The sequence below is a fragment of the Macaca nemestrina genome, chromosome 9 (genome assembly GCF_043159975.1).
Source record: "Macaca nemestrina isolate mMacNem1 chromosome 9, mMacNem.hap1, whole genome shotgun sequence".
Lineage (NCBI taxonomy): Eukaryota > Metazoa > Chordata > Mammalia > Primates > Cercopithecidae > Macaca > Macaca nemestrina.
This window is the reverse complement of record NC_092133.1, coordinates 68,020,925-68,033,457: the sequence shown is the minus strand read 5'-3', so window position 1 is coordinate 68,033,457 and position 12,533 is coordinate 68,020,925. Positions and strand designations below refer to the sequence as shown.

The 12,533-nt window shown below is 53.8% G+C and overlaps 1 protein-coding gene across 3 annotated transcripts in view; it reads right to left on the bottom strand.

Moving 5' to 3' along the window:
* Positions 1-12,533, bottom strand: part of LOC105466056 (cadherin-23) — a 386,971-nt gene that overhangs the window by 125,374 nt on the left and 249,064 nt on the right. For all 3 annotated transcript variants that reach the window (XM_071069711.1, XM_071069712.1, XM_071069713.1), the window contains exons 12-13: positions 8,863-9,012; positions 8,229-8,387 (exon numbers count right to left, since the gene is read on the bottom strand). In XM_071069711.1, coding sequence (XP_070925812.1) covers positions 8,229-8,387; positions 8,863-9,012 — 309 coding nt within the window. The remainder of the gene's footprint in view (positions 1-8,228; positions 8,388-8,862; positions 9,013-12,533) is intronic.

The following is a 12,533-nucleotide window of genomic DNA, read 5'->3' as shown; positions in this document are numbered from 1 at the left end:
GAACAGAAGCAAGCTCTGTGGGAACAGAAGGCCCCAGCACTTTAGCCTTTGCTGACTGTTAACTGAATGTAGGGATGGATGAAAACCATGGAGAGGCACTGAGTTTATTTGGGCAGAGGATGATGAACTCCTGTGCCAGGGCAAGCCACGTAAGCTGCAGGGCCCAGGGCAACACGAGCACGCAGGGCCCGCTGTTCAGAAATTATCAGAATTTCAAGATGGTGACAGCAGAGCATTCAACCAAGTTTGGGGCCCTTCTGAGTCCACGTCCCCAGACCACTGCACAGGTAGCACACCTGGTAGCATGTATTCTCTGCCTCCCTCCGAAGAGTCTTGGTTCTCACCTGCAAGCTTGTTTAACCTTTCTCCGTGTTCTGGCCCTTGAGGCTAGAGTCTATGTGTTGGCTTCCCAGGGTTGGGCACAGACAAAAACTCAACCAACGCGCCAACTGAGAGGACCCAGAGTCCAGGAAGTCACAGCCAAAGGCAGAAAATCTAGGAACTGAGAGAGCTAAGCTTAAATAACAATGCTCTCTGAAGCTCCACTGACTCCCAGATAAGACAGAACAAACCTTCAAGCTGGATAAGAGTAACAATAACTGTTCTAGCAATCACACCTGCCATTTACCCAGTGCCTTCTAATACACAAAATGCTTTAAATGCCCCATCTCTTTTCACTGTGGGATAAATATTATTGTTATTCTCTCCACAGCACACTCTGGAGACTGAGGGTCAGGACACAGCTAAGCACCTGCCCAGGGCCACAGAGACAGCAGGCAGCAGAGCCAGAATTTGAAGCTGGGTCTCTGGTTCCAAAGCCTTGCTCCTATAGCAAGGTTCCCTCCTGCAGTAGTAGATACAGCTGAGAGGCTTCCACAGATGTTGCAGAGCTACATGTCCTTCTGCTGGGGGCCAAGGGACCAGGGAGGAGCTGGGGTTTGCCCCAGGGAGCACCAAGACTAAGACAGGCAGTGAACTGGCTTCCTGGATCATCTGGCTGGGTCATTAGGTTTCCAGCACCTTGAGTGGGGCCCATGTTAGACTTCTTGGATTCAGCAGCACGGAGGGACAGGGGTGATCTCTGAGCCTGAAGGCTGGGGGTGTCCTGGCAGTCACAGAGCAGGGGGAGAGGCCCTGCAGCCTTACAGCTAGTGGAACAGGCCTGCTGCCTTTGAAGTCCTCCAGGATTGAAGCTTGCCTTCACCAGGGCCAGCCCAGGGCAATGACATCACACCCACCTTTTCCTTGTGGGGTCAATGCTGTGGGTGGGAGGGGAAGGAGAGATGGGGACAAATAGCAATGGGGCTGACATTGATGCAGCAGGGCTGTCTGCTGATGTGGCAGGGGAGGGAGGCTGGCCTGGACCAGGAGGAAACGCCAGTTAGCTCTGGCAGGGGGAAGTGAAGTCTTTGGGAATCTTCCTGAGACTTCCAGATGGGAGCTGAGAGAGGAGGGGTAGGGCAGGAGACAGGCTCTAGAGGACAGTGGGTGGGTGGGGACCCTTGCAGGGTGGGTGGCTCGTTCATGTTGCTGGGCATGAAACTAAACAGAAAGAAGGGCCCCTCTTTCTCTTTGGACAGTGCAAATTGGAATTAAAGCCTTACCAACCCAGAAGGGCCTGAACCAGCCCCTGGCCCAGTCATCTTACTGGGACCCAGAGGTTCAGTGACTAGCCAAGGTCACCTGGCTGCCTGAGGCAGGGCCACAGCTCCGAGAGTGGTGTCCCTGCCCAGGGCCCAGGTTCCCTGGAGGCTCAGCCAGGAGGCCAGGCATGACTTGCTGACATTTCCAGTGTGTGTTCCTAGCCAGCCTCTGTGCTGTGTCTTCATGAATCATTTCATTTGACTCTCACAACAATCCTCCAAGGTAGGCACCTAACAGGTTGTCTCCCACAGCTCACAGAAGAGGAAACTGAGGCCCAGTGTCTCGTCCAGGGTCCACCGCGGCAGAGCTGGGCTTGTCCACAGGCCGAAGGGGTGGTGGGCAGCCAGGTGAGACCCTGAAGGCCAATGATGAAAATACCCACTCCTGCCATCTGTAAGACTTACCTATTTACACCACATCACTGCACTGGGTCTCCCGACAGTCCAGCACTGTGGGCTGGGCAGGTTCTACTTTCCCGTTTCATAGGAAGAAAGCCAAGTCCCAGAGAAGAAGTGACCAGTTCACAGTAAGACAGGATTGCAGGGACTCCCTGGATGGCTTGTGGCCCTGCCCAAGATGCTGCCAGTCTCCCAAGGATGGGCTGGGAAGAGGGGGCAGAGAGATGAGAGAGGAGGAGGCCTTTTGGCCACCTCCAGCCAGTCCTGTCTGTCTGGAGCTGAGAGGTGAAGCTCTAGCCACCGGCTCAACAAACCACAAGCTGGTCCTGGGGCCCCACACCTGCCCAGTCAGGACTCTTCAGGGCCTCTCCTTCTTTCTTGGCTTCCTCCAACTGGGGAAGAAGCTTGTCTTGTCTGAAGTCCATCTTCTGCCCATTTCTGCCCTGCCCCACCCCCTGCAGGAGGGAGAGAAGGCCTTGGAGCTCAGGGGCGCTGCCACCCTTCCTCAGCACACTTTACCTCTTCCACTGCCCAGAGGACATGGAGCTAATAAATATAGGGACATATGCCCCATGCTGCAGGAGGCCAGGCTGGCTCCTCGCATATCCTAGGTACAACCTCTGCCAGCTGTTTCCCAAACACCTGCCACCGTCACAAGGATGGAACAGGCAAAGGGGTGTGGACAGTTGGATATAGGCCTTTCCCACTATCAGAACAGCATCCCAATGGGCACACGGCGGGGAGTATCAATCTGGGAAGAAGAGAAATAGCCAAGCCTCTTGTGCTTCAAAGGAGCAGGACCCCACTTCCCTGCACATCACACACGCCCCTCACTGCACTCCAGCCACAGGGCCTTTGCACATGCTGTTCTCTCCTCCAGGGTTTTTTTGTTTTGTTTTTGAGATAGGGTCTCACTCTGTTGTCCAGGCTGGAGTGCAGTGGATCATGGCTCACTGGAGTGCAGTGGATCATGACTCACTGAAGTCTCAACCTCCTGGGCTCAGGTGATCCTCTCAACTAAGCCTCCACAGTAGCTGGAACTAAAGGTGTATGCCACCATACCTGGCTAATTTTTTTTTTTTCTTTTTGTGCAGAGTTGGGGTTTTGCCATGTTGCCCAGGCTGGTCTTGAACTCCTAGGCACAAGTGATCCACTTGCCTTGGTCTCCCAAAGTGTTGGGATTCCAGGCATGAGCCACTGTTCCCAGCCTCTTTTCTCCAATGTTATTCCCTATCTGCCTTCACCAGTTAATGCTTACTCAAATGCCACTTCCTTAGGGAAGCCTTCCTGGACCCCAGGCAAGGTCAGGTACCCTGTTGGAGGTTCTCGTAGCTCCCTGATCTCTCCATCACAGCAAGTAATACTTAATGTAAAGATTCATTTTGTACTTAGTCCAGCTTTCCTGTAAGACTGTAAACTTTATAATATTTGTTTATTTATTTATTTTTGAGACAGAGTCTCACTCTGTCGCCCAGGCTGGAGTGCAGTGGTGCAATCTCAGCTCACTGCAAGCTCCGCCTCCCAGGTTCATGCCATTCTCCTGCCTCAGCCTCCCGAGTAGCTGGGACTACAGGCGCCAGCCACCACACCAGGCTAATTTTTTTTTTTTCTTTTTTTGTATTTTTAGTAGAGACAGAGTTTCACCATGTTAGCCAGGATGGTCTCGATCTCCTGACCTCGTGATCTGCCTGCCTCAGCCTCCCAAAGTGCAGGGATTACAGGTGTGAGCCACCACGCCCAGCTGACTGTGAACTTTATAAGACTCACATCACCATGTGTCCTCAGGGCCATGTGCCTAGCACATAGCAGGTATTCAACAAACATTTATTGAATGAATGAATGAATAAATGATTAGATTACTCTTGCACCTCTTGTACTGCCCAGTAGTACTCACAAACCCTGCCAGGCCCCAGACACTGGCCAGGCTGCAGGGCTGCCCCAAGCCTAGCAGGGTCCCAGGATAAGACACTCCCTGGTCTTCTCATCTGACTTCTATTGCCAGCTCAGGAGGCAGGACTGGAAGGTGTGAATCACAGAGCAGCCTGCGATATGAGAGAGAACAAACCACACAACCTAGAGTATGGGGAGCCACCAGCATCATCCATGCATCAGCACAGGCACATACATGTACACACACGTGTGCACATATGTATGCATATAGTGTGCGCACATACCCAAATGCATGTAGTTGTAACATGCATGTGCACAGGCACACATGCACACACACGTGTATATTACATACACATACCCCTGAGTATACACAGCAGCAAACACATGTACATGCACAGGCACAAAAAACATGCCTGCCTACACACACCCCCATACACATCCCACAAGCATACCTCACATGCCTGCCCACATATACACACATGCATCCCCGCACATCCTTCCTCTGTGGGATCACCCTTCAGAGCACATTCATCCTGAACCCTCCCTCCTTCCAGGGAGCCTTTCCTAATGGAGACGGCTCTGGGCTGCCTTGGTATTCCTGCTTCCCTGAGCAAAGTGCTCGAGTATCTCTGAAGCGGTTTCTCCATCAATGAAAACACACACAGCTCTGTCCCCGGAGCAGCTTAGGGCTCAGAGATGTGAAAATTCACCTGGTGGTGCCACAGGCCCTAAAAGTCTTGAGTGTCACGGAAGAACACACTGCCTAGAGCGACCCTGGGACCTGTCCCCGCGGGTACCGCAGACAGCACTTTCCAGCTCCTCTCTTTACCCTCAGCTCTGAAGGTTGCTGAAAGGGCTAGGCTCAGTGGTCCCACATAGAACCTTCTGGATGGGCGGCCTCGTGGTTAAGAGCCTGTGGCTTGGGAAATGTAGTCGCTGTGTGAATCCAGTTTAGTCACTTACTAGCCCTGGGGCCCTGAGCAAGTTACTTAACTCCCCGAGCCTCATCTGTTTCCTCATCTGTAAAGTGAGAGTAACAGCACCTATTTAACAGGTTAGAGATACAGTTGGCCCTTGAACAGCACGTGTTTGAACTGTGTGGGTTCATTTACATGCAACATTTTTTTCAACCAAATTCAGATGGCAAATACAGTATTCCAGATATGCAAAATACCTGTATACATACAGAAGGTGGGCTTTTTGTACGTGTGGGTTCTGCCAGCACAGACTGTGTGAGTGGGGGTGTCCCCACTCTTTTCCTGCAACCAGTGGAAGCTCATTTTGCTGTAACTGGGGGCCGTAAGGTCCAGGGAGCTGGGAGGTGAGAAAGTCTGGCCCTTCTACCCCTGCCAGGACACCTAGGCTGGTGGTGACAGCCCTTCCTATTCCAGCTTCCTCAAGTCATGTTAAATGACCACCTTCCCCCAGGACAGGTGACTAGTCACTGAAGCAGGGCCACGCCAGGATGGGGGCTGGGGACGCTCTGCTCCTGCCTTCAGTGCAAATTAAAACATTTCCTTTTCTTCATAATTTTTTTCCTGACACAACTGCCCATGAAACATTTTAATGACATCCCAGAAAAGGTCAGGGGGAAGGAATTTCCCAGTCCCTGAGCAGGCAGCCATAACTTCAGCCCCTCTTATAGCAGAGGAGTGGAGAGATTGGGCTGACCCGGGTCTGAGCAGAGAGCTGCCGGGTGAGGGAGGCCAAGAGCAGGGCAGGGCAGTGTGGAGGTTGTGGCCAGGAAATACCTCGGGGAGACTGGGAGAGGAAGGGGGTTGGGTGGGTCACCCAGGATGCTTTTATATCCCCTTTACAGGAACAGAATTCCAGTTTAGTCACTACTAGCTCTGGGGCCCATTTTGCAGATGAGAAAATGAAGGCACTAAGAGTGGCATGGATAGGCCAGCACGTGGGGTCCCCACTGTCCCCCTGCAGGGCCTGAACTCCTTTAGGCATACAGTCCCGCTGTGAGAGCTGTTACCTGATGGAATGGGCCCTCACCCTTCATGGTTTCATAAACCCTGGGGCTGGGAGCTTGAGAAGGTGGTGGGTGAGGCTTGGATGAAGGAAGCCAGGAACCCAGGGAGGCTGGCCGGATCTGCTCGTTCCAAGCGACTCACAGAGGAGGCTGAGCTCAGGCCCAGCAGCTGCCCCAGTTCTAGATAAAAACCTGGCATGAGGGGCTCAGCTCACATTCACCAAAGCCTGCTCCCCAGTGCCAGCCCCAAACTGGACTAGGCCTGACACAGCTGTCCTTGGCACCACCGACTGAGGGATGCCCCTTCTCACACTTCATATCTCCTCCCTGCTCCATAGGTTTTCCCCATCCCTTTCCAAGGACCATGGGAACTTGGGACTACAAAGTGAGGAAACTCTGTCCCAAGCAAGAACGCCAGGGAGGAATCCCCTGACACCCACTGAGCCTGGATCTGACACTAGAATTCTTTGCCGCATGGTCCCAGAGCTGCAGGGCACAGAGCCTCCCCTCCACTCCCTGAGGCCTCCAAGGCACAAGCTGTTGGCTGCCCTTTACCCAGTCCTTCGAAGGTGGGTGGTAGGTAAAGACACACACTTTGGGTCCAGAAGGCCAGAGCCTCTGGCACTTGCTCTCTGGCTGGGCACTGAGAGGCTGGAGGAGGGTCCAGGGGGCCTCAAGCACCTGGTGATTTATTGTAGGGAGTACCTTCGTGAAAGCTGGAGGAATCATGAGCTAGAGACGCGGGGGTTGGAGGAAACAGCTGCCGCAGAATTATTGTTTTCGTCTGACAGCCTGACTAGCTAAACATCTGTTTGAAATATTAATAACTGTCAGATGGGAAGGGCCTGGGGGCTCAGTGCAGTTTCACACCATCTGTCTGTAGAGTAAACACACTTCAGAGCGGGGTCTTGGTATCACAGGCAGTGTCTCTGCTTGGAGTGGGGAAGGAGCAAGAAATGGAAGCAAGGACTCTGGGGGCCCCAGGTGTGCAGGGAGGAGAAAGCAGTGAGTTAAACTCCATGACATCTATTGAGCACCGACTATGGGCAAGACTCTGAGCTTGTGTGGCACACATCTACCACTTGGATCTGCTTAGCATTCAATCCCTTGTCTTAGAATAGAAGCCCCTCCCCCATTCTCAGCCAGTGTGATTCAGGCGGGGCTGACCCCAACTCCTGGGTCCACTAGGGGGAGTGTGATCCCTCCCCCGCATACCAGAATCACGATTGGTTCCAGGATGGCCCAACCAACTGGGCCGATAAGAATCTGCTGGAATTACTGCAAAAGAATTTTTCCCACTAGGGTTGATAAATTGGTAAGAAGTCAGCCTAGATGTGCTGGTGACCCTCTTTGCCAATACAAAAAAGCAGAACCTAGTGTTGAAGACCGAGCCCTGCTCAACTGAGTGCCTGGATGCAGCCACGCCTGAAATCACTTACACTTTTTATTTTATTTTTTATTTTTATTTTTGAGACAGAGTCTTGCTATGTCGCCCAGTCTGGAGTGCAGTGATGCAATCTCGACTCACTGCAACCTCCACCTCCTGGGTTCAAGCGATTCTCCTGCCTCAGCCTCCCTAGTAGCTGGGACTACAGGCACATGCCACCACACCTGGCTAATTTTTGTATTTTTAGTAGAGACGGGGTTTTGTCGTGTTGGCCAGGCTGGTCTCAAACTCCTGACCTCAAGTAATCCGCCCACCTTGGCTTCCCAAAGTGCTGGCATTACAAGCGTGAGCCACCGCGCCTGGCCTGAAATCACTTGTACTTTTGAGTTACGTGAGCCGATCCTTTTTTGCTTGAACTACTTAAGGGTTTCTGTCCCTTGCAAACAAGAGTACTGACAGATACAGATGACACTGGGAGGGGCCCTTGTCAAAGGACAAGTCCAGCCATGGGCAGCTAGGGATGCCCAGGCATCCCCCTGGAGCCCGTCCCTCTCTGGTGCCTATGCTCACATGGAGAGGGTCGCCCTTCTCAGAGATGGCCGGCACCTTCCCGCCCACTGGAGGGGGCTTCCAGGGCTCCTGGCCCACCCTCACTGAGTCTCTCTTGGGGAAAGATAGAAAATCAGTGTCCTCAGTCCAGTCTCGTCTCCCCCCAGGTTGGCTCATTTTCCATATCGCCGCCTAGACCAAGGGAGCCCCACCCTGAAGAGTCCAGAAACTTTATTTAATATGCCAACAAACACAGCTCAGGGATTTGGGGGCGCCTCCTTCCCTGATTGCCCAGGTCCCTTGGACAAAATCCCTCTGGATGCCTTACCGCAGTCGGCCCCGGAGAGCTCAGTAGCCCTGTGGGAGAGCGGGGACTCACCAAGACTGTCAGCACAGAGGTCCCCACGGTGACGTTCTCGTACAGGCTGATGTTGTACAGTGGCTGGCTGAAGATGGGCCGGTTGTCATTTTCATTGATGAGAGTGATCTTCACCTTGGCATAGCCCACATGGTCAGGCACACTCTCATTGGCAAAGAGCTGGGTGTGCAGAACAGGGGCCCAGGTAAGCTCCCACATGTCCCCTCCCAGAGTCCTTGTCCCTATAAGTCCTATCCATGCCTTTGCCGGCCCCAGCCCAGATCACCTGTTAGAGTCTCTGCCCATCCCAGCTGTGTGCTACTGCGAACCCATCTGTCATTGCTCTAGGGATGGCCGCTGATTCTGCTAGGGCAGGAGGAGCTAGCAGGGGCTGATCTGGCAGGATATGGGCTACAGAAGCTCCTGATGGGAGTCTGGTAAAATTCCACTTAATTCCTGGACATATCCTTGTCCTTCTTGGAAAAGGGAGGCTCAGCCCAGCCCCTGCCATCTCTTAGAGGGCTTGTCCGAGTCAGATCCAAGGGAAGATGGGCAGCAGTGGAAGGTGGGATCTAAGGCAATCTTCTACCTTACCCTTGCCTCCCCTGAAATCCACCCCCACCCTACTCCAAAATGCCAGTGAGTGTGGCCTTACATCAAAGTCGTAGCGGTCCACGGTCTCGTAGTCCAGTGGGATGGCCACCCGAATACGAATGTCCGCCTTCCCTTGGACGGAGGTCGGGGAGATGATGAAGTGGTGGGAGTTGTTCCCCACCAGATACACCTCAAACATGCTGTTCAGGCCCTGCGTCAAGAGTGCAGAAGAAGCCATCAGGAAGGGCACAGTGGCCGAAGCCCAGACCCAGATGGAGAAGCAGAGGCCCCTGGAGAGTGAGCCCGGAGCTGCTGTGGTTGGGGTGGTGGATGAGGTGCTGGGACAGAGCAGGGCTTTCCCAGCGCAGTTCTGAGACTCCATGACCTGCCCATGTCTAGGCCCTCTGGAAACCTCCTCTGGCTCTCTTTGCCTTCCTTGTGCTGTCGGATGCCCACAGTGTCCCCTCCAGGTGGTTTGGTTCACTTTCCATCTCCTGCTCCCTTTCTCTGCCCCAGTGACCCCAGCTGCGGAGGGACCGGCCAGCTGCACGACCGAGCAGCGAGAAAGAAGAAGGAGGAGGAGAGAGGATTCGAGGGGAGTGGAGGGAAGAGAAGCGGTTAAGCGGCCACAACAGGCTAGGGCAGGAGAGTACACAAGGGACGCAGATGCTGTTCTTCCCCTCCTCCTCTGGAACGTGTCCATCAGGGAGAACACTGGTTTGCTGACATGTGAAATGGGAATAACCCAGAGACTGAGTGGCAACGTGAACTGCCAGGGACCCCACACTGTGGCCAGTTGCAGGGGGGCCCTGGATCCCAGGCTGAGCACAGGGTGGCTATCCCTATCACATGTTCTCCCGTGTCCTGGAGGTCCAAGCCCGTCGTTTCAGGGATGTGGGTGCCTCACTCAAGTTCAGGTGTTTCTGATTATTCTAACCAGGGCTGTGGCTCACAGAGCCCCTCAGATGCCACCTGACTCTCCTCACTCAAAGCATGTGACGTGACTGAAGTCTCCAGGTCAGCAGGAGGACACATGGCTGAAGGCGGGAGATTCAGCTTACTGACTCCCCTGAGGTCTGGCCTGCTCAGAAAGTGATTCTACTTCCTCTTCCTGCCTGCACTGGGGCAAGGGGATCACCTGCATCCCCAAACTCCCCTCCAACTGGGCAGGTAGCCTGTGATGTGTAAGAGCCTCCTCCTGACCCCTCTTGTAGGTGCCTAGTAGGTCATTGACCTTGGCTGTCAGTCCAGAGGCAGAAGCTCTGGCTTATGCATAGCCCACCCCTAGCCCAGTGGCCAACTCAGCACATCTGCACATGGGTCCTTTTCTCTTGAACCAGTGGCTGGCAAGGGAAGCCTACCCTCACTTCTTGGTTGCTTAGGGGACGTTGTGGGACTCCTCTCGGAAACCTGTTCCTGGTGAGAGGGGGCTGCCAGGTCACCCTGGCCCCAAAGACTCTCCATGGTCCAAGGGGATATTCCCTGAAAGGCTGGTTCCCATCCCGCTCAGGGCAGAGGGGGAATGATCAGGAAATGATACGCCCAGTGAAGCCTGAGAGTTCACAAGATTCATGGGCCCCTGGGGCTGCCCCCGAGATGCTCAAATGCACTTGTGGAGTGAATGCATGCTAATGTTTACCCATCAGTCTCCTGGGTTTTTCCCATTTTAGCAAACCGGCAAATGCCCTTGCTGCATTTAGACTTTTCTAAGAGGCTGGAGACAGGCCTGTGCCCTGTTCCTGGCACAGAGGTTTGGATGGAGAGGTGGAAGCTGAGCTCCCTGAACCCTCTCTTGCCAATTCTGGGGTCCAGGCAAGCCGCGGGGCTCCAGGGCCTCAGCCCAAAGCGGCTCCCCAGGGGATGTGGGGGCAAGGCTCCTCTGGGCCTGTCGAGCTGTGGAGGTTGCAGCGCTCCCTGTTGTGGAATGCGTCCCGTCAGATGGAAGGGACCAATTAAATGCCCGAAGGGGCACTAATAGCTGAAGCCAGCAGGGTGTGACAGCTTTGAACAGGTGACACCAACTCCTCTCCTTCCCCTGAACCTTCGATCCCTCAACCACAAGAGCTGGGGGCCTGAGAGGGTGGGGGAGGGCGGAGCTGTGCCCTTTTCAAAGCCCCCTCCCCACTGTGCCCACCATGAGCCCTCCCCAAGCCCAACCCCTGCCCTTCCGAGGCTCACTTACCAAATTCTGTCAGTGGGAGTCGGTCAGTCAAAGGATATGGAGACAGACAGAGGGAGCCGGAGAGGTATGGAGAGGAGGAAGAAACCAGAGAGAAAAGGCGGTGAGACCCTGGGTCATGGGAGGGGAGGGACCCCGGGACCACACCCTAGAGGAGCGACTGTCCCCGGCCTCTGATGGGCTATAGCTTCTGGGGTCTGGAGGAGGCGTATTGTGTGAGTGTGCACACGCGGGTGCTGGGGAGTAGAGAAGAGGGACAAGCGTGGGACCCAGAAGGAAGAGGCTCAAGGGCACGAAGGGTAATGAGGTGAGAGGAGGGGGCAAGGGCTCCTGTCTCCCTGATCTCTGCCCACTCTCATCCAGAAGGCCTCAGTGTAGGCTGGGATGGGAGGGGCCATCCCTATATCCTACATCCCCGGAGCCTGGATAAAATCCCTGCAGGAAACAGCCCCAAACACTGCCATGTTTTGATTTTCCTAACATAAAAAATGTCAGAGACATGATGAGCAGAGGCATGGCAAATTTTCCAGATGTTAAAAGTGTAAGAGGCACACATGCCTCTCCCATTCCCCGCAAGCCCAGGTACCGATGAACCTCCCAGGGCAGCCACCACACCCCATTCCTGGGTCTCTTTCCCCAGGAAATCCATGCCTATATGAGCATTATGGGTACATGCCACCCTGCTGTGACACTAACAGCATGCTATGCACATTGCTCTGTGTTCAATATTTTCACTTAGAACTACATCTTGGTGATTGGTCCATAACTGTGCATATAGATGATGATGCGAATGAGGACGCTAATAACATAGCACCTACTCTTGGTCAGGCACTATTCTAAACACTTCGTAAGTACCAAGTATTTGCTTCGTTTTCCTTAATGGCTGCAGAGCACTTGCATCACTGGGTTACAGTTCCCTCTGTGATTATTCTGGAATGTCGGCAGCCCCTTGAGGCTGTAGACCATGCCTCAGGCGGTGAAGATTCCCCAGCAGACCATGACACACAGTGGGTGCTCAGGAAGTGACTGGGCTCCAGCAGCTCTTCCTTGTGTGTTACTGCTGCTCCTCCCATGGGCCCCTCCAGTGGAATTGAGTTCACAGAGGTTGACTGAGCAGCCCATGGTTGCATAGGGAGCTGGTGGCAGAGTGGGGGATAAGAAGCTGGGCCCAGGCCGGGCGTGGTGGCCCACACCTGTAATCCCAGCATGTTGGGAAGCGGAGGTGGGTGGATGACTTGAGATCAGGAGTTCAAGACCAGCCTGGCCAACATGGTGAAACCCCATCTCTACAAAAATACAAAAAAATTAGCCAGGCATGGTGGCACACGCCTGTAATCCCAGTTACTCGGGAGGCTGAGACAGGAGAATTGCTTGAACCCAGGAGGTGGAGGTTGGAGTGAGCTGAGATCATGCCATTGCACTCCAGCCTGGGCGACAGAGTGAGACTTCATCTCAAAAAAAAAAAAAAAAAAAAAAAAAAGAAGAAGAAGAAAAAAAAAAAAAAAGAAAAGAAAAAAGAAAAAGAGAAAAAGAGGCAAAGAGGCTGGGCCAGC